Consider the following 27200-nt stretch of genomic DNA (forward strand, 5'->3'; position numbering starts at 1 on the left):
ACTGGGTCAGAACCAGGATGAGATCCAAGATTTCCTGACTTTCCTATATATGCCTTAACCACAGAAACTTTTTTGTTACTTTTGTAACTTTGTTAACATTTTTTCCCATAACCTGCATTTGTCCATTTTTTGTTCAAAGGTGAACCATCTTCATTCAAAGATAACAATAAATACATAAAATTACATATACAGATCGTACACATTTGATTAAATGTGAGAACACAGAGAAACAGTGTACCACAGGGGGAGATTACCTCACAGAGAAATTACAGCAGTCGTACACTGCAGCTAAATGAATATCCAAAATGGCAATGAGGGAAAGCTAAAAGACATAATCCATGAAATGCTGAGTGCATGAATTATAGCCCTTAGCTAAGCCTGATTTGTGCGACTAGCACTTACCCAGCAGATAACCCAGGCTGACGGTGACCTTGACAGCATTGCAACAGTAATATCTTGTGCAAAGCCTGAACAGTTCTCAACCTACTTCTCCCCTCCCCAGTAAGAGCCACAAGCATGCTTGTATTCAAAAACACGGACCAAAGTAATCCTTGGTATGTGCTTGTGAAGGATACAGAGAATATGACTCTCTTCCTATGTGCAAATTGCCTCCTTTCCTTCTTTCTCCTGCCTTTGATAATACAAGATTATTTTGGAGAACGTAAGGAACATTTCTCCGGTGAACGGGTTCCCTTACTCTCCCCTCTGAGCGCAAGGAGAGCAGCGATGCCGTACAGACGGGATCCTGTTCCAAGTCCACTGAGCAACTATTTAGTCACCTTCTCAACAAAGAAGTCTGCCCTTTGGGAACCAAAACTGATTTTCCTCATCTCAGCATGTGAAGACAACAATTCGACATATGTTACACATACTGTCAGCAGCTACATATTTAGAGGTAAATTGGAAATACTTCCCCATACCTTCTTTTTAAGTAAATACCATGAAAACTGTACTCTTAATCATTTGTGGAACAGACTGCTGGGGAAGATTAAAGAGTTACAAATAAACGCAATATCAACTTTTTTGGTTTACGATCTGTTCCTGCTTTACTTGGCTGCCAAGACCTGTGTTTGCACTTCTCTGCTTTTTGCTGACTGCAGTTGATATTACGTCTACACAAAGCTGTGGAAAGAGTGCAGTTAATCCTCCAGAGCGATCACGTAAATCCTGAAAAATCTACCAAGGGAAGGGGTGGTGGTAAGACTGACATGGGTCGCTGCAAGGAGTGATGAGTCCTTGTAGGACTTCCTTGGTTCAAGGCCTAAGAGTCTGCCCACCCCTTCGTGGAAAAGCTTACCATGTCCCAGCAGCTGACTTACACGTACATTTATTACACCGCAAATGGGCTGTCTGGGCTAATTTTTAAAGTTTACTGTGTTACAAGTCTTCCAGATCGGCTGATGACAGACATATCAGCCAGTGCTGAAAACCCCATGAATAGACTGAAGGCGAGGGGCTACAACTAAGAGGAGAGACAATCCCAAAGAAAGGGCACACTGCACAATCCCAGCAAAAACATGGGCTTTCCTCTCTTCAAATTCTTGTGGTTTCTTCTGTGACGTGAGTAGGAACACCTTGTAGATTTTTTTTTAAATGTTCACATTCTGTGCCTCAGTTTCCTTATCTCTTTATGGTTCACAGAATGGTTGAGATTAGAAAGGACCTCTGGAGATCATCTAGTCTAACCCCACTGCTCAAGCAGGGTCACCTAGAGCACACTACTCAGGATCGTGTCCAAATGGCTTTTGAATATCTCCAGGGAAGGAGACTCCACTACCTCTCTGGGCAACCTGTGCCAGTGCTCTGTTACCCTCACAGGATTATGTACAAGCTAGCAGAAATTAACCCCTGCCCTCTGTCAGCACCAGCTAGCACACCCCTCTCACGGTGTGGGCTGCTGACGCCCAGCTGGGCAGCCAAGCTGATGGGGCTGTCAACTCCCCTGAGCGCTGCTTATATTGCTGCTCAGATAACCTTACAGACATGTACTGAGCATAAGAGTTCTGCAAGAGTAACAGCATCTGAGGCCATATGAAAAGAAGTACAGCCAATAGATTGAGTCAGCCCCTCTATCCAACGCTCCCTAGATCACCTCTAGATGCTGTGTCTAGTTTTGGGGCCCCAGTACAATGATATCAGCAACCTGGAGTGAGGGCACAGGACCATTAAGATGGTGGGATGCTAGAGCACTTGCCCTGTGAGGAAAGGCTAAGGGAGCTGGGCTTGTTCAGCCTGGAGAAGAGACTCTTTCAGGGGGACGTAACAGCAGCCCCCCAAATGCCTGCAGGGAGGTTATCAAGAAGACAACAGAGCCAGGCTCTTCACAGCGGTGCATGGTGGGAGGATGAGAGACAAGGGGTATAGGTTCAAACAAGAGAGGTTTTCAGCCAGGGTATAAGAAAAAGCTCTCTCCCCCATGAGGACAGCCAAACAGGGGAAGAAGTTGCTCACAGAGGCTGCGCAGTCTCTATCCTTGCAGGTTGTCAAGGCCTGACCAAGCAAAGCCCTAAGCAACCTGGCCTGGTTCCATAGCTGGCCCTGCTTTGAGCAGAAGGTTGGATTAGAGGCCTGCTGAGGTCCCCTTCCACCCGAATTATCCTACGATGCTATGAGTCTATGCTCTTCATGAGCAAAGAGTAATTATTCAATACTACTCTAAGATTTCCATCATGGAATAAATGGACCACTCCCAGACATTTGTCCTCTGCCAGAAATGATCAAAGGTATCTCACACAAAATTTGTGGACTACAGTATGAAGACTAGCTTGAAGACTGTAGAAAAATGAACAACGGACAGTCATGTGCCTCAGAAATGGACAATTAATCCTTGTCTATTGTTTTTAAAAAAAAGCTAATAAAAATGTCGCTCAAAAATGGCAGTATTGTTTACAAGAAACTGGATTTCCTATTTGATCTCTTAGCTCAAGGGCAAATGCACAAGGATGAATGAGACACTATCAGAGACACTTCTCTGTATGCTATCTTTTCTCAATATAAGATGCTTCTCTTGGTTGCCCTTGTAGAAATTCACAGCCTGCAACACTTTTGCACTGCAGTTTTGCAAATGTTCATAATACGTAGCATTTTAATAAAAGTAATTTTTGCCTACATCCCACCCATAGATCTCAGAACTGTATGCTAGCAACAGGCAAGTGACTGCACTTGCAAGCATGGGCTCATGCAGCCAAGTTTATGATCTCATTGTTTTCTGGTCTGCATGGCACTCAACTGCGTGAGGTTTTAAGCTTGGATTAAAAAAAAAAAACTCCAAACCTGTGGCATGACCACAGTAAATGAGCCAGCCTCCTGTTTACAAGGCAAAGATACTTTTCCCACAGTCAGGCAATCTACACAGCCTTTGTCTTTGCAGATGTCAGTGCTCAGAAACTCATAGAAATCCATGAAAAAGTTCAATGGGAGAGTTACTGTGGGCAGAGCTGGAGCCAAACTGCTCTGCTGGCAGCTTCTCCCTCTCTGTACCATCTCCTGCAGGTCCCACCCTTAGGCTCTGGACTCTCCCCTTACACAGAAAAATTTGCAATGCCAAGTCAGGTGCTGGGACCCTTCCAACAGGATGCCAAACTGATCCGAAAGATATATCCTTCACGTAAGTGCCTCTTGACTGGCATTTAGCAGGATCTAAGTTACAGAGGAACTCATCGTCCCTATCTTGCTGTCAAGGCATAATACCAGGAAGACTACATTAAGGACTATGAAGAACTCAAACATTATGATAAACACCCCAGATGAACAGATAATCTATTTGGGTCTCTTTGGAGGTAGCTTGGCAGCTAAGAAGAAGCGGTAGGTTTGCATACTATATTTAGCTAAGCACACAGAAGAGGATTGACAAGCAAATCAAGTTGCTATGCCCTCTCTCCTGCTTACTATACAAATACAGTGAAGTGGATTAACACCTAAGGCAGTTGTGACAGGACCTTTACTCTCTACTTAAAAAAGGACTGGTTAAAGAGCTACCTCTCTTGAACTCTTCCCTGCCCTCTTCCCTATCCCCCATCTCAAGAAATCGTCATCAGAAAAGACAAGAAACACTTCTACAACACTTGCTACAGTTCCTAAATAAAAGACTTCAGCAAAACTTGCAATGACCCCAGAATAAGAGATTGTCCTCTACAGTCGTGCCTCCTGTCACCTAGGCAGGCGTCCAATCTCCTGGGTTTGCCTTCTCACAGCTTCTTTCCATTTCACTCCATCTTAACAACTGTAAATGTCTTTGGTAAATTGTGCTAGTACATTTCCATTACCATCAGTAAAAGCAAAAAAAAAAAAAAGTCAACTCTACTGACAACTGTCGGTGTATGAAGATTAATCTTTATATAGCATGCAAAACATGAATCTGTTCTGCATCTTCCAGCACTGCCCGTACTTTGTTTCTACTCCTTCTCAACAATTACTTTCATGCAAAATCACTGTATTTTAGCTTGAATATGTTCACATCACTGTTCTCTCAGGTCTCACAATTCATGCTGTAGTTGGTAAACTATTTCTCTTCCAGGTACCAGCACAGAACACAAATGTAGTTACTAACCTCAAGTTCCTAGGAAACACAAAATATAGCTTTGCTCCTATAGTATAGGAATACTACTAGGCTTAGCTTAGAAATACATTCTTCTTTACAGCTAGTAGCATGGAAAGAGTTAAAGTTGTGCCATATTAAACAGCAACACACGACTGAATGCACAGGAGGCCTATCCTGACATAAACACAATGGTATGGCAAGTGTTAAAGCTTCATGTATACTAAATTAGGGCTTTTAAAACCATCTCAGTTGGGAGCAATTTTGGTAAATTTTTAAACATTTGTTACCAACTCTCCTTCTCCTTCCCCCACCAAAGTAGTCTTTTCGGATCTGTCACTTTGTGTGTGTGGGGCGGGGGGAGAGAAAAAAATCAACATTTGACTTAGTTGATCCATCCATAAATGTAAACATGCCTGAACTGCCGTTGAATTTTTCTTTTACTAAAGAGCATGTGGAAGCAATTACCTGAATGTAAATGTGATAAAGAATGGATGAAATGCAAGCCAAATGATGCCTTATTACTTAATATAAAGAGACTGTTCTGTGAGATCAAAGTTCTGGTGCACAAAATGTAATGGACTTCACTGGAGAGAAATGCTTCAGAGATTTTTGTTTAAAACATGGCTGCATTTTGATGAAAGGCTAACCAGACAAAATTGGGATATGTTTAAGAGTTAACCAGAAACTGACCCATGATCGTCCGTAATATCTTTTCTCTCTTCCCACTTTGAGCAGTTCCCAGATGCCACAAGGATGGCAATACAAAACTCTTCTGGCTCTCATCCTGCAGTACATGGCAGGGGATGGGAAATACTCTATCCCTAGGTGTAAAAGAAGTATCATCACCAGCACCCCCCCTGCAAATACCAGGAAGGGAGAGACTCGCTCCAAGTGTTTGTACAACACCCCTTGCATGAGGGCCTCTGCGCACCCCAGCGACCACTCTGTGCCTCATTGCTGCCTCAGCACATTTTTTGTCCTTTGAATCACTAAGAGCAGGAGAAGCACTGCCTTAACTTCTCCCAGGAACAAAAGAATTCAAAAGAACTAAAACAGAGAAGAAACCTAGCCGGTGGCTTCCAATTGTTTTCCTAGCATGGGCCATTTAGTAAAATTGAAATCCCATCAGGTATATGCTTTATTTCCCACCACCTTCTCTACAGCTAGTTTTACTTCTCCATCATTTTATATTTTTTTAAATGATGTTTCCAACGGACAGGGACAAAGGACAAGGCATGCTGGGAAAATGAGGTAGTGGTTCTGTAAACCTCGACAGCAACAGCTGAACTTGTCCTCTTGCCCTGGCCCTTCCTCTCATGTCCTTCCCTGCCTGGGGACTGCTGTTTCTCACTTTTGTCCAGCTGTTGTTTCTGATCATGTTTCTGGCCATCATCTTTGTCACAAGTCTATACAGTATCTAGCACAATGATTGATGATGCTGGGTCCTGCCATAACATAAATCAATGAGGAATAAAGTTAAGCATCCAAGTCATGCCTAGAGAAAGTGACCTGACATTGGGCTGTAAGCATTAATTAAAAAAAAAAATAGTGCTAAGTCTTGAGTTATTGAAAGGATTAAAAAAAATGCAAGTGGAAAAGAGCATGCACAGAATTAATGCTGCCTATCTCCCACAGCACTAGCTCTTTAAAAGAAATAATGTATATTACACCCCTAAAGAGACTGTTTTCTTTTGTTTTTTGATTACTTGCAATAGTAGAGAACATTCTGTGAATCAGTCTGATTCTGATGCCTCCAACAAAACCCAGGGTACTGTATATCATTCATGTTAATTTAAGGAGTTTGTAAAAAGAAAAAATAACCCATCATAATAAAATTGTGATTGAATCGGTTGTGTTCCCTCCTCATCACTGACAAATTATTACTTATTGTTATTGAAAAGTCATTGTTACGCATTATTTTTGCGTTGCCCAGAGCGTTCAAAGTAGCTTAGGGAGCACATTTAAAACATACTTGCCACCTCAAAGAACACGGAGTTTATGGTGGTTTTGATCCTGCAAACACTAATTATTTCATTTTAAAGAGGCTATTCACAGGAGTAAATATTAATACGATACCAAGCATTTGCACTGTCAGATCACAATTAGATGTGAATATGATATGTTGTAAGACAAAAGAAAAGGAAAAAAGAAAGAGAGGAAAAGGTAATAACTGAATATAGCTCACCTGGGTGAATTGTCCGCTCATCCTGATGCTGTGGCAAATTTTCTGGTTTCAAGTCTTCTCCTCTCCAGTTTATCTGGATTCAGAAATTGAAGGAGCAGAGAGAGCAGGGAACAGTAAGATGGAGGTCAGGGTCATAGTTAAATTGGCAGTTCTGACAGAGCAATCCAGGGTGATGGCAATGTGGTAGAAACAACTATCAACTGGGAGATTTCCTTTCTTAGAGCAGTAATTCAACTTTCAAATATGACCTTAAGTTTTTAACCGTTTAATCATTCCATTCCACCATTATTCACGTCCCACATAAAATTTGTCTCAAAAATGGACCAATGAAGGATTTGACTCTGCTCCCGGTCTAATGTCAGAGCAACTTGTCTTTCATTCCAAGGGGAGCAGGTTTAGACCAACATCTCCCAGTGGAGACGAAAACTTGGTCGGCAACTCTTAATTTCATTAGTTTCGTAACCTGTGGGTAACGGTCAGGTTAGAATAACATGCTACAGTATGGGCTGTACACTTTGGAAGTCATTTCATGCACTCCAACACATCAGCAGCCCATCATTTCATTCACTGCTATTTTTTTGTAAAAATAAAACCTATTACCAGTGCCATCCAAGCTGTCAGAGATGCCTCTCATTTAAAACACACTGCATGATCAACTTCATACTAGTACGGCCCACTCTATTCCTTGAGAAGCCATATAAAACTGCATGAATTTCCCTTGAGGATTTTTTTTTTATTTTGGCACTTCCTTTAACCTTTAGTTTTTCTGAGGATAACACTTAAGCTGTGAGGTTTTGTTACCCTTCCAAGCCTTTTATATGATGAAGATGGCAGTGATTTTGGTAAAAGGGTAGGCTATTAGTGTGTGGATGGACTTTGGTTTAGTGTGCTGGTTACTAACTCAATGGATTTGTACTAATGTATATGTTATAGCGTAGGACATATTCATTGTTAAACAAATAAACAGAGTCACTTTTCATACGCAATTTCCCTTGAATTCTCAGTGATATAAATGCCTCTTCTTGCAGGATTAAATCACGGCTTCAAATTCATAATGCCAGAGCCTGCTCTGTGCTTGTAAAACCTAGTAAATATTCTCATTTCACGCAGGTGTAACTGGGAGCAGAACCAATACCAACCTTTGAATTTCTGAAGAAAATAATGCTTTAACTAGAAAGATGAGAAATTCAAAGCTCTTAACGGCAGATATTACTTCCTAAGCTGAAAGGCCTACATTTTCAAAATACTACTGGTGATCTTGAGCACTTCTATTGTTTATTGCCTGAATTCATAGACCTGAGAGACAGACTCCAGACATTTTCTTCAGACAATATCCAGCATTTTCTCATATAGAGGACCCATGTTTCATCATGACAGTAACCACCCTCTATTTCAGGGCCCCAGTCATGGCAGGGTCTGTGTGAACACGAGGACAGACAGACTTCTTCCAGTGCAAACCCCCCGCCAATGAAGTTTCAGAAATTTGGGTTCCATAAAACAGAGGTATCTCAAACCCAGAATTGCTGTTGAAAGTCCAGGCTTATGTGTGCAGTGGCTTATGTGTGCAGTGGCTTTGTGTGATGTGACTTGTGGCAGCTTTCCAACAGTGTTCAGGGAGAGTCTTCAGATAGGAGGCAGGGGGAAACAGCTGGTTTCCATGTTATCACTTAATTGTTCTGTTGATATTCCAGGAGCCAAAACAAGGTCCATCTGTCCTAGAGAGGACAACTCTGCAGAGAGCAGATCCACCCTTTAGGCCCTGTGAGTCCTCTGCACATGTTAATTAGAAACCCAGGTGCCTGTGGTATTCCTAACGGCTTGAAATTGCTAGAAACTGCCTCCAGAGTGATCCTAATGGCCTTGCTGACACCTGTGTTTAATTAGCTAGTCTGGACCAAAAAGGGTGCTGACAGGAACGTGTGTGGATGGGTAAACAAGCTAGGTTTGGGCATTACTCAGGAGACAGGCTTTGGAGTTTATATTGCGAGTTAAATAAAAAGCAGCAGGTTCCTAATGCAATTGGAGAAGGTACTCTGTCATCTCTGGACATGTGATGCTCTCTTTGTCCTCAGAAGGACTCCCATAGCAGGCGCAATGGTCAAGTCAGTTCTGGAAGCAACTGTTTGTTGATTCTATATGTGCCAAGGGGAGCTGTAATATTTGTTCTCCATAGCCATGGAAATGGGATTGTGTTGTGGAGAGGCAATCTTCAGTCACTTAGAAATTCACTATTTCATTTCCTTTTAAAAGCATTTTCAGGGGTTTATTCTGGGTGATAAGAGCTTTCTTTAAAATAAAATAAAACAAAATAGGTTCATCTCCTAGGAGATGTGGGAAGCAGTTTTGGAGAAAACTGATGTCGAAAAGAAGTCTGAGCTAACAACACGAATACACGGACTGAAAACTGCAATAGTTCACATGCCATCTCTAGCTCTAACACTAGTTCCTCTGAAGCCTGAACAGAGGGAAAGGGGAACCAGAATGGTCATCCACCCCTGCTAGGCAGCCTTGATTCTTCAGCAGGAATAATTTATTTGGAAGTGGTCTTTACCCTGACCAGTCCCATAGTGCTTTACAAATGATCTCTTTCCGGAGAGCAGAAAACATCTGCATGCTGGAGCCCGTACAGGCCAATTCTGTGCAGGGTGCCTAGCACCTGCTCTGAGCTTTCACAATTGTTCCAAGTATCCTTTTAAACCAGTTCACTTTTCTTGCCCACTTTTATGGCCATGGTATAGAAAGTAGACTTTGCCCTCTTTCAGACTTGACTTGTGCTGCCTAATTGCATGAGGGCATAACCCGATGCCTGCAGCATCACAGCTACTTCCTCGATGAATTGGATTTGTCAGTCTCTGGGCTGTGGTCTTATAATGTGCTATATTATTAAGTTTCTTTGCCTTAAGTTGCCAGCTGATGGAATAACTTCTTTGTCTTTATTAGAAAGAGTCCACAGCTTTATTATGTTACATAATTTACCACCAATAGTGTAATCAATAAAACATTAACAAACATGTAACCTTAGACAAACCTCATGTATTGATTTATTTTAACATTCTCGCAAAGCCTGCTTTTGGTTGAAAAACACGTACAGTCCCAGTGGCAACCCCAAAAACCACTTAATGCATTAAGGTGTGGGCACTGCAGGACAAATTGCATTGGCTTCCTTGGAAATAAACCTCACTGTCCCCCGGTTTCCGTGCAGCCACCTCCAAGCAGTTACTTTTCTTCCTCCAAGCCTCACGGCTGTAAATGGCAACAGGGGTACAGGCTATCCTGAAACGGGTCTACAAACATAAATCCATCCTCTGGCGTGGTGTAGCACGGGGGTGAGGAGGGCAGACGGTGGCTGGGGAGGTAGCACTAGCTCACCCAGACAACTGCCCCAATGCATCACAGGGCCCTCGCAGCTCTTTCCCCCACAGGCTTCAGCATCTGCTTCGTTTCCTGCTCTTGCCTTGGAGGGTAAAAGGAGCTTCACAGCTGAAATGCCAAGGACATACACACAGAATTTTCTGCAGCTCTCTCATTTTGGAAGGAAGTTTCTGTTTCTCTGCCTCATCTGTACAAGGAAAATACAGCACGGTTGCAAAATGCACTAATTACCACAAAGTTAAAAATGAACATAAACGTTCTCTTAGCAAAAATGCATATTGAAAACCTGTATTAGCTGATCGTGGTTAACCGTGGAGGTTCTCAGGCTAACTCGGAATAGCTACTGTTTTATCAAACACGACCTGGCCGTGAGCCTACATTAGGTAGGCAGTTGTGTTTAACATCAGGTAAGTAAGTGATACATTTCTCTAATACAATACCTCATGTAAATATATTTTCCAACCATAAAAAAACCTTCTGATGCCTCATGAATGCAGTTTAGGGGATGATATTGATATACCTGCAGTTGTGGTTTTGATGCCATCGGGAAGGCTAGTATTTTATTATCCGTACCTCTCTAGTTTCAAGACTGAAAAAAACCCCATCAGACACTGTCTGCTAGGGAATCTGTGTGCATTATAGCATACCAGAATTGCATCAATGATAATTTCACAGGTAATTTAGAACTAGACTGGACAAAGCAGTAGAAAAAGCATTGCAGGGAACATTCCTGCCCTAGAAAGCAAGGAGAACAGACTTACGCAGCTTTTCTACCCTAAGTTTCAGGGATTTTGTGAATGCATACACATAATTTCTGTAACAATTACATGCTTCATCTTTTTGTAACCTATATCCCGGAGCAGTACATTTATGTAACAAAACTTTTGTGGATTTTCCTTTTTTAAAAGCTAGAATCATTATTCATTTTGAAAGGCTTTGAAAGGTTTGCTTTTCAAAAGAGATGCAAGCAAAATGGAGCAATGAAGCTTCCCAGCAAATGTTGGGGACTGGTGTGCAGAGTTCCCATGTCCCCTTTGGAGACTATCATTTAACAGCCACAACTCCCCTTTATTAGATCACTATAAAACAAGTGCCTGGAGGGAGTCAGAAATGAATTGAATTTTATAGATTTAAATGATTGTGTGGGACCTTTTTGGTTTAATATATACCCTGGAGAGGTTTGCTACTAGAACTTGGGAACTTTATAATAAGAATAATTCCTTAGCTAGAGATCTTTATCTTGTTACATTAATGATTCACTGGGGGGTTACACTGGAAAATGAAGGTAAATTTTTAAAAAGGCTTTTAGATCAAATGTTTTTATGGGGACATGTACAGAGATGGTCAACAAAGATTCATAGGCTGGTGAGATAAAGGGTTTACTGCCTTTGTTCTGTATGTACAGGGCAACCAACAGGTTCAGATTTAGGTCTGATCTGCATGGTGACCCAGCATTGTTTTCAGCTCAGAATTAGCACATAACCATGCAAGGCTTTGCAGGCTACCTCTCACCTGTGCACTGCAAAATGTGCATAAAGTAAAGGAATTCTCATAATAGTAATTGCAGCTATCTTAGCTTCAACATTATGGGCCAAATTCTGCATGCAGACCCATTCTTTATTTCTTTCACGTTCACCCAGAGGTCTCATAGTACTATGGCTCAACTCCCAATCTGCCACCTCAATCCCTCAGCAGCATGTACTATTTGTAGTGTTCACAGTTCCTGCTGGGTCTGGTGATCATTTAAGGTCTCTAAATAGCAACTGTGTGGCCTCCCAGAATGTGCCATTTGGAGAATGCAGATTCTGCTTGTACTTTGCCCATGCAAAACAATACCAAATTTCTGCCATTTATTGTCATCACTGTAAAAGACTTTGAAGGCCTGCTTCCTACATCGCAAAATTTTACCTGTGATCACATTCTGCCAATTTTAATGATAATATCAGGGAATTGTAGGATCAGCTACAACTCCTGAGACTGAAGCTAAGCACCCAAAAATAGCAAGATGATTAGGAACTTGCAGAGTGGCATTTTAGGCCTGAGGAGGGTGATTTTTCATCCAGCTACGTTGAATTTCCATTGACAGTCAAGAGAAACCAAAAAATGAACACCCCTGTAGCCTTTGCAAGTCAGTTGTTAGTAGAAATGGAAAGAAATGTGGAGTGCAGGAACATACTCTTGCACTTTGCTCTTAAGTCTCCACCAGGATCTGAAAAGAAATTGCTGGTAATAAGTATATTTAGGGTCATAGCCAGTGCCTGGAGCTTAAACTTGACAGCAAGGAAAGAGAAAGCATACTGGATTTTGATTGACAGTGGCTGCAGAGAGATGGGTAGCCATCAGAAATATCCAAGAAGCCCATTTTGGCCCATTCACTAACAATGTCTGCTCCTACTTTTGCAAAACTGTGGGTATTGTCCCAAGTGCTACAGACCAAGCGCTTTCCGTCCTTTTCTTTGCTGCAGATACCTAGTCCCCTTGCCTTTAATGAAAGAAAGGTAATTCCTATGGCCACCTCTTCCTTTGCACACATGCCCCAAGATAGCTGTAACGTGGGATGCACGTGTGGAATATATGGGTTCATACATCCCAGGGAGACTTGTGGAGCAGAAGAGCCCAAGGCCAAACTCCACTGTACCAGGTAAGAGGAGAAGATAATCTATAGTGCTCGTTTGTAGCTCACCGGGAGCTGTGGAAATCCCGTGCCTCCTGGGATCAAGTCTCTTGAGAATGATTTCGGGATAATCCTGGACAAAGAGCCCTCCACTCTCAACATTTTTATGAAGGTAGAATGAGAGCACTGTGAGGAGTGCAATGCGCACTTCACTCAGTATGGATTTGGAAGAAAAATGTCAAAGGCAGTGAATTTAAATTCTTCTAAATGCAATTAGAGTTGACAAGATTTCTCATGGTGAGAAACTGCGTTAAAGGAAAAGCTAAAAGTTCCCATCCAGTTCATAAAGCCTTAGGTAGCTATTGGTAATATGAATTAAATTAATCAAAATGGGTAAAAGCTAATGATCCTCTTGGGAGCAAAATTAGCTCCTTAATGAAAGAAATGGAGTTCAGAAATTATAATAGAATATTAGCAGATGTGCCCTTTGGAAATTATAAATTTGCAAAAGCCCCTTATGTAGATATTAGTTTGAGTCAAATTATCACTAAATCTGACCCTGGAGATGTGATGTGAATATGCACACTACGATCTGTTCGGAAGGGCTTGAAATCCTGTGTCAGCAGTTCTGCTGAGCTAAGTAGGGTGTCAAGAAACACTTTCCTCAGTTAGCAATGGGACACAGATGAAAAACAAACTTCTACTTGTAACCTGCTAAGCTCTTGCTAAGGAGTCTGGTGCCTTCTGTGGACATCAGGTTGCTGAGAGTCCTACAGGAGAGATTTTTAGGAAGACTCACATTTCAGTAGGACATAGGCGGTGCCAGCTCCTGTGACCATCCCTGAGGCAATAGCAGTTCTGCCCTGGAAGTGAGTTCCTACCTTGAGGCTGAAGCATAAAGGACAGTTTATCTGTTTAGCTCAGTTTAATGAAGAACAAGAGACTTATCAGAGATCCTAGACATGTCAAAATCACAGAAAAAAAATCTCAGAAAATAAACAAACAAAAATATGATGAATTGCTAATGTTGACACTACAAAGAATTTACTGCATGTTTTTATGACTCTTTCCAGCCAAGAACTTTTCTCAGTCATTTATGGAAAACATAAAAGCCACTGGGAGTTAAATAGGATAAAAACTAGATTTAAATCACCCTTGCACATGCTGCTCACATCAGCATACAGCTGTTTTTCAGCATTTGGAGTCCTTGAAACTTTTAAGCCATTTAGAACAGCATGTGACTGGTATGAAAAATAGCCTAAGCTTTCTTTTTACAGAAAGAAATCACGCTCTGGGGTGCTGGATGCAGGGCTTCCAGAAGCCAAGAGGGATGTCTGAAGTGCTTATTGGCATTCCAGGACCCAAAAAACTCTTCCTGCCTCACGCTATCTCATAGCAATCCTGATGCCTCCATTCTGGGAACACACTGAGGAAGAAATTCCCTCTGGTGCAGATGGCTCACACCCAGCACAACGCATGCTTCAGCCCCTCTTTTGGGGACGCAATGTGCGTGGTTTAGGGAATGAGATCTTTCCTTTTATTTTTGTATTTATGGCAAGTGGCGGCACTGTAAGATTCCTCATGCTGGTTTACCAAAGTGATTCAACACTGCTATGACTGTCAGGAGTTTGCACGCTCCATTCAATAAGCCACTAACCATAAAAAGAACTTGGGCAAATCCAACAGCCCTCAGGAAAGCAGGTCCGCTAGACAAAAGGGAACAATTCCAAGTTCGCACAAATAAAATGGTCAAAACAAAGCCAATAGACAAATACAGGAAGAATAGGAGAAGAGGAAAAGAAAGGTCCAAAACACATCCAGGGCAGCTCTCACAGAAGTGCATGCGGTGCTGCATGTTGCACTCTGGGTGCTTGTGAACAAGCGACTGTGGGAAAGAGGTACACAGTCGAAAGCAGTAGGATTGGGATGGTGCCTGAGATCATGCAACGTTAGCAAAAAACACAGAAATATTTGATTCTTTGTTGCTGAATCTGAAAGCGCTTTGCAAGCGTGGAACAGTGACATTATTCCCACTTTTCAGACAAACAAACCGAAGTTGGAAAAGCCAGAGTGACCAATTGCCAAAGAACAGGAGTCCTGTTTTATAAAGATTTTTCAGATTTCAAAGCTGACTTCATTTTGAATTGCAATGAAACCTCTAAAGTATGAAATTCTCAGCAAAGGGGAATTAAAAAGACTCAGTGTATTTCAGGTTGACTGACAGGTTTTGTTGTAATAGAAACTGAAACATTTTGTTTTGACTTTGACTTTTTAAAGTTGATATTATGTTGTAGCAAAAAAGCTAATGCAAAGTGGAAAAAAATCAAGTCAGAAAGCTGTTACAAAATAAAGAGTAGAATAGGATGTTTCAACATTACATTGTACGTATTTTTTCCACTGGTTTTCTTCCAAAAGTCTGTCGAAACCAACACTTTTTCGCAAAGTGTTTTGATTTCTGATATAGTTCTGCTGCAAATTCCTGACCTGCTCTGCCAGGAATAAAACTGTCAGCTTACATCACTATCTAAGGACACACTTTTAATTATAAGAATACTTTAATACAAGTTCTGTTTGGTATCCTCAGTAAAAAGATTTTTTTCCACGGGGTATTGAAACCACCATACTGTCAGCCTGTAGGCAGACATAGTGCAGACTCCTGCCTCTCAACTGCCAGGAGTTGCCATGAAAGGAAAAGCACAGAGGGGTCCTTTCCACCGTTTTCCGGGCCATGAGGTTGCTGGTTTCCCGAATGGAGCGCACAGACTGCTCTCCGCTCCAGTCTCCTGTGTCTCCCTGAGATTCACGCAGGCCAGTGTGCGTAGTCACTGCTAGCCTTTTGCTCCCCTGAGTCACCTAATTCCTTTTGAACCCCTTTTTAGTCGACCCCCACAACGTTCAGTGGCAATGAGTCCCACGGTTTAACAGTTTAAATGTGACAAAAAAAATCCTTCTGTTTGTTTTAGACTTGCTGCTTCATAGTTTCTTTGGGTGCCTCATAGCTCTCATACTGACAGAAATAATGAATTTATTCATTCCCTATTCTTCTCCACGTCACTCTCAAAATTATAGACTCCTCTGAAATTCACCCTCAAAAGTTGTCTCGTATATTACTATCCTGAGTAATTTTATCTTATTATTCTGAGTAGTTTTTTCTTATCTGCAGAAGATGTCACCTCATGATTCACGAGCTTTCCTAGATAACACGTAAATACATACAGGAGCATTGGTGACCGGTAACTCCCCCTCCTGCCCACTTCCCTTACCCTGTGGACTCCACAAAGCCTCCCTTCTTTAAAAATCTATGGTAAGAGATCATGTCAAATGCTTTGCAGGAATTTAAGTGTGTGTTATCAGCTGGATCATGTTCATGTGGTTGCTACCTCCTACGCTTTCTGATATGCTTTAAAGGTAAGACTTTCCTTTACAAAGTCTGTGTTGCTCTTCCCCAATAATACATACTTATTTGTATGTCTAAGAATTCTATTTATTATTGTTACTAAAAGTTTGATAGTTCTATAAGTGAGATTTATTGGTCTGTAGTTCTTAGGGATGCCTACAATCATTACAAAAGATTGGTGTCACACTTGCCCCAGTATGTTATTCTGGAAAAAAATGATAGCTTACATGCCACTGTTAGCTGTTGAATACCTTTATATATGGATCCCCTCATAAGCCTTGAGCGAACTCCGTCTAGTTCTTGTGATTTGTCTAACGACCTCTCCTCTTGACACTTCAGTTTTAGATAGCTCCTCAGGCTCCTCAATGTCAAATATAGCTCTGATGTGAGACCCTCTCTCAAAGGTTGTGACTATTGAGACAAATAATTAATTTATTCTTTCCGGGGTGACCTTACCTTCCTTGAGTGCTTCTTTTGCATCTTGATCATCTATCAGTTTCATCGATTCTTCTCCTGTTTCAGATGTGGTTACATTTGTTATTGCTGATTCTGCTACTCTTATTATTACCATTTTTATTCTTAGCAAAACTCTCCTGAAAATCTTTTTATCCTGCTCCATTTAGTTTTACATTTAACGTTTAACATGCAAAAATTTATCTTTTCTACTTTCCTTGTTTTAACACAACTTTATTTCTGGAGGTTATTTCTTTTATTTCTAATAGTGTCTTTTTATATTTAACTACAGTGGTTTTCTGAAGAGTTGTTTTTGTATTTAGCATGGTGTCTCTAGTCTCCTTGCTGTCTGCAGCTGAACCTTTAACTTTTCTAGACTTGGGCAACTTCAGTATTAAACCACATTTAATGACAAATACTGAAGCTTACTGTTGATATTTAGCACACGCATTACTTAAGGATTATTTTGTGACTAGTACCACCTTAGGAATATAAAACTTTAATAGCTATTGGGTCAGTTTAATTTCTTTGTCAATTGTTGACATTTTTATTTTCACATCTGTAAGCTGAGAAAGAGCAAATGCAATAAATCCCTAGCAAAGCACACTTACTACAGTCTCCTAGAGTAATGACTTATCCTTTAATCCACAACACTCTTTAACCAACAAAGCTTTCTTTTCCTAGATTGGAACTCATGAGATCTGGATCATTTGCCAGCTTTCTCATAGATTTCCCATCTGTCCATCTCAAATGACCCCATGCATAAAGGGAGAACGACAGCAATTCCTTACTCTAGAGAGACAGTTACTGTGGGGAGATGTAGAGTAACACCAGCCGCAGAGATACCAACACAGGACATGCTCTACATGTGAGAGACCTTTTCTGCTCCCCACTACGTGATACATATTTCCTTTGGAGCTCTCCAAACCTCAGAGCTTTTATTCATTTTGTGAAAATGGAGTCTACTTGTTTAGAGATAAGTCCTGATAAATGTGAAAATGGATTCATATCTGCTATTACAGATTACCAACAGCTTGCTGTGTTTGGGAGGAGAAGTCACTTTTCCTGAAAGGAACAAATTTGCCCTGGAGCCCAATAAAATGCTTAAGGCAAGCTCATGTGTAATAGGAAGGGCTGAGCCTCCTGGAGTTCGGGGTTTCGTGATACTACCAGATGCCTTGGGACGACTGAGAGCCTGTGGGCCTGGACCAGATCTCCTCGCCATTTGAACATCAAGGCCACCCCTGAGGAGCATCTAGTCTGATCCGGAAGAGCAAGCTGTACACAGGGCAGGTGCTCAAGCATGACTTAAAAGCAGCCTATAGGCAACTGTTATTTATGGCCATCTGCCACCACCAAAGGGGCTTCCTGGCAGCAAGCAATCACCAGTTCCAGGTTGCCCAGGCAGAGACGCTTTCTCCCCTGGGAAAGTGTCCCTGTACGAGCACGAAATAGCCCAGGGTGCTCATGTGCTGGTTTGGGGACAATGCTTCCACAGGGGGATGTTTAAGCAGCGCCTACCAGGGCAGTCCTGACACTGCTCTGATTTCTGCAAGGGCTTTCTCTTCAGGCCACCCCATGGTACGAGGTAGTGAGGAGGCGCCCCTCCAGCACCTCAGCTGAGGCTGAGGCAGCCTATGGGATTCTGGCACTCTGGAAGACCTAGCCCCAGCTCCTTGCTATGGAGGCTTTGTCTGCACAAGCTTGGAAGATTTTAAAAGTTTGATTTAATGCTCATCATAACAGCAGTACTCAAAGCATTGCCTCCAAGGAGCTCTGGATTCCTATTTTGTGCCTGGAGCCTTCTAGCAGTTATCTAGGTCTGATACAGGGCTGGAGAGAAGCAGCTAGAAACTTGTTTGCACTGGGAAATGCTTGTTGTCTATTACTGTTAGAAACAACACTGTATCATTTTACAACCTTTTTAGCAAAAATTATTTTTAACAGGGTCAATAACTCACAGATGCAGAGAGAATAATCTGCTAAAGTATGTGCTGTTTTGTTCATCTGGGTACCCTCCGGGCAAACAACATCAAGGATAACAAGCACGCCAAATACTAATAGTCACAATCATAAAAAATTACATGCATGGTTAAAATATCTTTTTCAAGGCACTCTTACATTTGCTAATAAAATTCTCCTTATGAATATTAAAATACAATTTTCTATATGAAAAGGACAAGCCAAAAACAAATGACATCTTAGCCTTATTTGCAGTGACCTTGTGGGATTTCTAAAATCTGACCTCCCTGTCTTTTAAACGCACTGAATTGCTGGGAATGTTTGTAAATGATTTAGATAAGAATGTTAGATGTAAGATATCCACATTGGTTGATAGTGCCAGAACTGGAGAGAGGAAAAAGCGAATAATGAACAACAATGTAACTGGATTCAGGGTGAAGCAGATCTTTCAGGCAACTGGGCCAGTAAAGAGAAAATGCAATTTAAATTAGACAAATGTTACATAATAAATCTAGAGGCAATGAACCAAGACAGCAAGAGCAGATTTTAAGTGGAATAGTAATTCAGAGTGAACTGACCAGGAAAGGAATTTACTCCAGGGATTATTTTAGTAAAACCCTCCAAGCCATCGGGCCAGAGGCTGACTCCAGCATAAAAGGCAAATGGGGGACTGGATGAATCAGAAGAGAATATAAATCAGGAGAAGTGATGACATTTCTGTGCGAGACATGGCACTTCTTCATTTTAAACATTGTGTTCAGTCACCTTTTCACATGAAAAGGGCATTATTGCCCTCGAGTGAATGCAACCTCAGAGAGTGAGGCTGAGGGTGAGTTTTGGGAGGTGACTTATTAAGAAGGCCTGGAGTAAGGTATCCGCTCAGGGGAAAGCACTTTGCAGTGACAACACAGAACTACTCACAAGATGAAAGAGCTGGGCCATCTTTGCTGCCCCATGGTGAGCAACCTGCAAGCAGGTGTGGTGACTGACTGCTCTCTCTTCCCAGGTGCAATGTAGCTTTCAGAAAATCAGTGTGACACCAGCCCACTGGACTCCATAGGCTGAAAACCCCCTCAGAAAGCAAAATTCTCACTCCGTTGGAATCCAGGGTAAAATACGCCCTTTGAATCCAGCAGCTCAGGGTTTCACCAAATGGTCCTAGGGACAGATAGCTGAGAAGAAGGGGAGATCAGCAGGAACATGGACCACTGTCATTCTTTACCTTTCCTTCAAGCCCAAGCCAGGCCTGTAGTACAACTGCTCTAATTTGTCATTCAAGCTGTATGAATAGGCACCACTATGCTCTTCTAGGTTCACTATCAGACGTCTTAATATGTGTAAAGGCTAATGTTGGGACCTAATGGGGAATATAAACTTCTTCCCCTTTAGTCCAAACAGTAGAGACCTCTGCTTGGGAGCTAGCATGCATCTGAGTGTTATACTTTTAGCATATGGACCATCTAAATTTCTAGCAAAAAGAACAGTTTAAACGGCTTGGTGCTCTGGTAGGATTTCTGCCATCTGGTACCCCGTATCTTCCGCTAGCAGAAGCCAAGGTTGGATGCAGCAAATGTAGTGTCAGTTCCACACAAACAGCTTGTAACTGGTGAGTTTGGGGCAGATTGATCAGAAAGCATGTGCCTTGCTAACATTTCCCCTGCCTATTGCCAGCTGTGTATCAGGAGTCTGAGGGAAACAAACAATCCTCTCAAAAATATTACTAGAGCACCCACAGTGTGGCCTGGGAAAGGACAAGCTAAAGATGTTGGTGCTTATATTGTGTGTTCCTGTTAAAGAGTGAACCCGGGGCTGGAAATATTCCTCCTCTGTGACAGGAGCAACAGCCAGTTGGGTCTGAGTACTAGTGCTCAGTACGGGCACTTGGGCTCCAGCTCGTTTTGTGATGACCACTAAGAAATGGGCCTTTAAGAAGACTGTGAAGTCAGGAAAGAAACATCATAGCTGACATCCTCATTTAACAAGTAGAACAAAACTCCTAGTTCGAAATAATAGCTCCTGCCTTCCATACTGTAAAACCTTTAAATAAGGGTCCAAAGCCACCCTTAGTCGGAGATCCCTACTTGACATGAACCTGAGCCCTGGCACGCATGTTCAGCAGACATTCATGCTCTGAGGTCCTTTCTGAGCAAGGATGCTGGGCTGCTTTGGGGCTAAAGTAAAATGATGGTCTTGCCCAGCTGATGTCAGTGAGGCTATCCGGTCCTTGAATAATTCATACAGACAAAATCAAGCTCATAATTTTTCCTCCTTTCGGGCAGAAAAGTACATACATAATTCCCTCCCTGCAATAGTCCACAAAGGATCACTGTGTAAGCCTGCTGTTATTACAGTGCGATATATGGCACAGGAGAGGTCACACAGAATAAGAGCTGTGCTATGCTCTGTGCAGCACTACAAGGAGGACTCTGTGCCTATCACTGGGACTCATCCACTCACATCCCCAAACAATGCCTGTTTAAAAGCTGCTCTTTTATGGATGGCTACATATACACCTGATGGCATCTAACCTTTTACCCTTAATCAACGGAAGGAGGAATACCACCTTACAGGGCATTCACACTTACGCCACACATGAAGTGTATACTGTTCAGAACACAGATTGTTCCAATATCAAACCTTAAGTTGTGAATCCTATCATCGAGATTTAAGATAAGCATATTTTGCATTGGTACCTTTTTTCAGAAGCCCAAATGTTAACCATCAAATGATGTACTACACTACGTTTTTTGTCACGGAAACTGAGGCAAGCCAATCGCTAGAGTCTCTGTTTTGACCATAGGACTTGCTAGAAAACCAGAGTGATAAAAGCCGTCATTATTTATTGGTTAATTGTTGTTTTGGCTGTTCAGAAACCACAAATGGGATGTATCTCTTTGGCTAAAACCTAACCCACCTCAAGACTAAGCACCTAGTCAGAGTCAGCTGCTTAGGCTAGCACTACCTCCATGGTGGTAGGACCCTCTGGGAAGGGAGTCCTGCTGCCCTGAGGTGGGCACTGAGGGCAGGTGGGACATGTGGCCCTGCTGGGATGAGTCTCCACTGACCAGTAGTAGCCAGGTCACTAGCTCAGTCTGGACACCTAACTTTTAGAGGGGTAGAATGGGATGCAGTGAATTCCATTTGCTAGGGTCCAGCTAGCATCTTTCTACTGACCCCTTGGCCTCTACCTTTGGTGACAGAGGTGGCTCTAAGGAGGCCACTGGCCAAGAGGATTCCCACGCTTCAGCCTGCACAGTGCCTGCTTGCTCTGGCACCAAAGGCTTTTTCTGTGCGTGTGGACAGAGAGGACTACTAGGTGAGCTTTCAACATCACTTTCCCAGAAAAAGATTCATCCCAGAGCAGTCCGCTGTTTTGTTAAAGTCTTCCACCTATTCCACTATCAGAACAGTTATTAAAAGCCCCAGGGCCTCTGTGAATTTTTTTTTTTTATTAACACATATGAGAGAAAGAAGCTTTTGTTCAAGAGCTAAAACATCCAGGTAAAACTGAAGCAGCTTTACTTTTGATGTTCGTAAGAAGTTTTCTGCCAGAGATAGATGAACAACAGAACTGACACAGATAATACTGCTAAAAGTAGAAAGATAGGGAGAAAATAGACCCCTGAAAACACAGTCTTTCATGATTCTTTAAACTTACAGCCCAAACAAGTGGCATAAACACAGATATTACTTTTCCCCACTTTTTTTTTTGTCTGATATAATACTAGGAGTAAAGCTGGCTCTTGAACAACAACAGATATGATATGCATATCAAATGTTTATCATATGCATTTCACCTTCAGTGAAATATCAGTGGATTTATAGCAAGAAAGTATAAATAGCTTAAGCTTTTATAATATATCCACTAGGCTTTTCTATTTACTTTTTCAACTTCTTCTGCCTTTTCACTGAGGTACAGCAGTGTCACTTATAATTCCCTGAGGATATGTTAGATAAATACACAGTTTATTTAAGCAGCCCTACCGTCCATTTGGAGCATATGAAATTTCCTACCAGCTGGAAGGCATTTGCTATAACTCCCTCTCTCCCCCCCCCGCCCCCAACCTCTCTTTCTGCCACTCAGCAACTGAAGTGGATAGAGAGAGCAGGACCTGCCGGTGTGGGAGAGGGAGCTGCTGAGGGTTTTTTTTGCAAGGCTTTTGATATAATCCTTGTGCAGTGGGCTAGTCCAAGGAAAGACCCATACCTTGGGTGTAGGCTGTAGTAAGAGCAGCTGTGGCTTCGCATCTCCCTAAAGTGTATTTTAAAAACAACTGTTTATCTATTTGTTTTCAAGTGAATTCTTGATTTATGGCTTTTATAGATTTAAAGTCACATTATAGGTTCCTAGATGCTTTTGTTTTTTATATGATAAGCCTATATAAACTAAATGAAATGACCCTGAGGCCTCCTCACCTCAAGCCCTTTCGTTCACATGACCTTAGATATCGTCTTTCATCTTCAAATATCCCGGAATAATGTGTTATCGTGACCTGAGTCTTGTTATATTTGGTGTTTTTCCTCAAAGCTCAAGCTACTGGAGAATCTCAGGTTCCATTAAAAATATTTTTGAAGTAGATAAGTGGTTTCAGAGAACAGCCTGAAAACACGATTTGAGTGTGAGCTATGAGATCAGCAGCCAGGACTCAAAAGTGAAGACATATGCAGCTTTTAGCTTTCAAGATATGCTTTGCAGTGGTCTCTTTGCTTTGGAAACCACGCACGAACGGATCAGCCACTGCTACCAGCATGCTCTGAACAGCTCTTGTGCTCTCCTATCCCTAGGACAGTGCTTACGGGGCCAGGCAGTGCCTCTTCTGCTCTCCTCTGCGCCAGCTTTGGCGAGGCAGCAGCCAGCTCCACTGCCTCCAAACACAAGTAAAGGAAGCTGAGAAAACCTTTCCCTGCCATTTGCCTTTCCTTGCCCCTCTTCTGTAGCAGCTGAGGTAGGACAATTTTGCTCTGCACCGACAGTGCCCGGCTGATTCACTGGTGCTGGAGGTGTCCAAGGGTGTTTTGCAGCGTCGCCTGGAAACGTCAGTTGTGTTGCTAATAATAGGAGATTTTTTGCGGACTGGGTAATGACACGGATCTGTCAGATCCTGCATGCAAACTCCAAGTGGGGGGAGGGAGGAATCACTTGATTTTCCAGAACAATTTCAAGATGAAGCTAACAGCCTGCTCCAAAAGATGAAGTTCACAAGGAAGGATGTGGCAAAAGTCCTGGCCTTAGTAGGCCACGATATTTGATCTAAGATGGGGGGAAATTTTGGTAAACTGCCTATCATAAGAAAGCTTACAGATACAAATGACAGCACTACCAAAACATTTCCAGCTATGAAGTTCTCTTCTCTAGAAGTGAATGACTACGTTTCTTCTGCCTGGAAATTTCCCACCCTCATCTTGATTCACTCATAGCTAGACTGTAAGAGTTTGGGTGCTCTGTTAAATGCCACACGTTTTGAACCATTTCTGTGGCACTCTGCCAACTCTACACCCAGAGGCCCTCGGCGCAGCTGTGATTTACTCTGGAGAGTGAGCAGCTGGCTTGCTGCCTTCGCACCACAGCTCATTCTCCAACAACACTCCTGCTCCACCTGGGCTTGACAGCAAGGTCATTACAGTTTGGGTTGGGTTTTTTTTTTCTTCCATTTTTCCTTCTTCTTCCTCTCTATCAGAGTGACAGTTGCTGTCTTGGGCACGAGGCTGAAGCAGGACAACGTGGCTGGGGCAGGCGAGAAGCCAGACCATTTGGTGCAGGATAAGTGTCCTCCCTGGCGGAGTGCGTCCCCCAGCTTGGGCACATGCCAGCAGCCAACTCTCCCTCCCCTCCTCCTCCTCCCTCCTCAGTTCTTCCTCCTGCTCATGCTTTCACGCTCAGCCCAACTTGATTAAAATATTGCTGTCATAAAATACACACACATATATGTGTATATATACATACACATATATATACTCGCAGCTGCTGCTTTTGTCAGATGGCAAGTTGCTTTTAAACTCTTGCTGACAGAAAGCAGCAGTTTGCTCTGGCTTTTCTTTAGCCTTCTCTGCTGCAAGCTCCTGCATGGAGCCGTTTCCCCTCTGGCACCCTTGGGCAGGAGCTGGCCTGCACGATGGTGGCCAAGCAAGCCGCCTGACCGACCTGTCCCAACCAGCTATGGGATTTGGCATGTGCCCCGCTCTCCTCTGAGACGTCCTGGGGCTCCAGCGATGCTGAGCTGGGGGAAGCCAGGCCAACCTCTGCATGATCCGCCCCGCGTGGGCTGTCCTCCGGGCAGACGCGAGATGGCGGTGAAGTCCTGCTTGTTTGCACGACCACCAAGGTAAAACACGCAGAGCACTCTAATCCCTTGCTCACGCTGCTCCAGATAAGCATGAGCAGAGCTCACCAGCAGCCGAGCATCCCTGAACTTTGAGGGGGGCTCGTTTCTGGAAATGCAGGCTTGAATCCAGATGTGAAACACACAGCTGGTACGTGTCCTCAAAGCTGGCCAAGTGCATGCTGCAGACCCGTGTTATGCCTCATCACTTCTGGAGCCTTCAAAGCTCAGCCTGAGTTTTACAGCTTGAGACATCTGCACTTAAGGTTGCCATAATAAACACCAGAAAGTGATTCAGCTTATCATCTTTAAGTCATCCCCCCTCCATTTAGGAACTGCTTCAGTCAATAATCTTCGCGCAATAATCTGAACGAACAGTTAGGGACCCCCAAACCATGCAGAGAAGGGAAGCAGGTCACCCGGGGGGATACTGTTGTTCTGAAAGTAAAATATTGCACTCTCCAAATCATAACAAAATATGTCCAACAAAAACAGAAATAAAAATAAAAGCATTTTAGGCCACCTTCCAAAGAGGGGAACATGCTTCCACCCTCCTTATTCTTTTACTCGCTGTTTCCTGCAAAACCCTTCTTTGTCCTGCCAGACTTTGTGGACCTGGTTCTCCTCACGCAGAAGGGGACAGGGTTACATGAGATTTGATTTCATAAGGCAGGAAAGCCCTGCTGTACACCAAACCCCATTTATTAAATGGTTGTTCAGCCCTCCAGAGTTTAAGGGGCTCAAGAAAGATGACAGAAAAGCAAACAGAAGGTTGAAAAATCAGGAACTATTCCTTAAATCAGTGGTTTTTGTTTGTACTTCTATAGCCCAAGGTGAGGAAAAACAGTTAGGTTATTACTGGATTTAAGCTTGGTACCTTATGTATGGCAACCTACATCTTCAAAAAGCAATGAAAGAATGAGCGTTCCCCATTTCAAGTATCTCGAATGGACCATGATTTTCAGAGACTGGACAGGTGATCCTTCTGAAAAGAGAAGATTTTATTAAGATATAACCAGTCATTTAAGAAACCAAAGCGATCAGTTTTTCCATGATTAGTAACTGAAGTCTTTAAGACCAGCAAATTCTATAGGCTGACAGATAGGAAAGTAACAAGCTATTTAGTTAATAGAACAGCACTAACAAAATCTTTGCTATTCCTTGAAAAATTTGCTAAGAAAACAAGGGTTCCAATATATGGGTTGGATGACATGTAAAGATGAATGAACCTTTCAAATCATGGAAATTCCTGTTATTTCAACATTAATTTCTGTCTGAATCAGAATGAAAAACCCATTCAAAGTTTCTTCTCAGAAGAGTTTCTGGGGGACAAAGCTGAAATCAAATAGAAAACTTCTTTTGATAAAATAATGTTTCATTTTACTTTCAACTTTAAAAACAAAATAAAAATATCTTCTAAAGGACAAGAAAATGAAAACTGGGAGTACTTCATTCTAAAATACTTTGAAATAAAATGTTCTTGCATCTTCAAGACAATTTTTCTTCAAATATGTTTCAAAACAAAGTATTGCCAACCTGCACTGACAAAGTCTTGCAGCACATTTTTGAATTTTGATAATGCAGTTATTTTCAGGAAAGAAATGTTACATCGGGCAACAAGGAGCTAAATGAAACTGCAGATGTACAGGCAAGGATGAGCATGTGTGCCTTGGCTAACAGGTCACAGGCCAAAATTTGCCCTTGTAGGCTCTAAATGGATAGATACATATGACCGCTGGAAAAATGGTTAATGCAGTTTCCAGCTGACCCATTCCAGCAGCAAACATGTTGATGCTGGAATTATACAAATGACTGCCTGATGAAAGGATGCAGTTGTTCAAAGCACATTTGCCTGGCTCACTAATCTCTGTATATATCCTGTTGGGAAATCCTTTGAATTCAATACCTGATAAATGAATTTGGCAAGTGAATAAACATTCCAGAAACCTATTACTGAAATATTACGCACCTGCTACAAGAATACTGCTGTGCATTCACTTTCGTGCAGTACCATTGCTCTTTCAAAGCGATGTTTGATAATGGAGCGAGAAAAGCTGCTACAGAAACTGAGCGGCCTTCTCTATGCTACCTTGAGTGTAGAGCAACAACCTACGCGCTTGAATGCATCTTAACAAAAGTCTGCCCGCAGTAGGTTGGGCTCGTCATGTGTCACTCTTTTTTCCAGGACAGCAGAATCCACTGAATACAGTGACCCTGGTGTAAACCTGGGCAAATGTGTGTGTGAAGCCAGTTGCCCATGTCTAAGAGCTGCCTGAATTTTCTTTATCCTGGTGGTGGAGGTCAGACAGAAAGGGAAATGCTTGAAAGCCAGAGGGCATGGCTGTTTGCTGGTTTTT

At 42.3% G+C, this 27200-nt stretch overlaps 1 protein-coding gene across 1 annotated transcript in view; it reads right to left on the reverse strand.

Moving 5' to 3' along the window:
- The window catches only part of LOC138066135 (uncharacterized), a 96402-nt gene that overhangs the window by 41083 nt on the left and 28119 nt on the right, over positions 1-27200 (reverse strand). The window contains exons 7-8 of the mRNA XM_068933747.1: positions 25740-25828; positions 6726-6798 (exon numbers count right to left, since the gene is read on the reverse strand). Of these exons, the coding sequence (XP_068789848.1) occupies positions 6726-6798; positions 25740-25828 (162 nt within the window). The remainder of the gene's footprint in view (positions 1-6725; positions 6799-25739; positions 25829-27200) is intronic.

Source organism: Struthio camelus, chromosome 2, assembly GCF_040807025.1.
Source record: "Struthio camelus isolate bStrCam1 chromosome 2, bStrCam1.hap1, whole genome shotgun sequence".
Taxonomy (NCBI): Eukaryota; Metazoa; Chordata; class Aves; order Struthioniformes; family Struthionidae; genus Struthio; species Struthio camelus.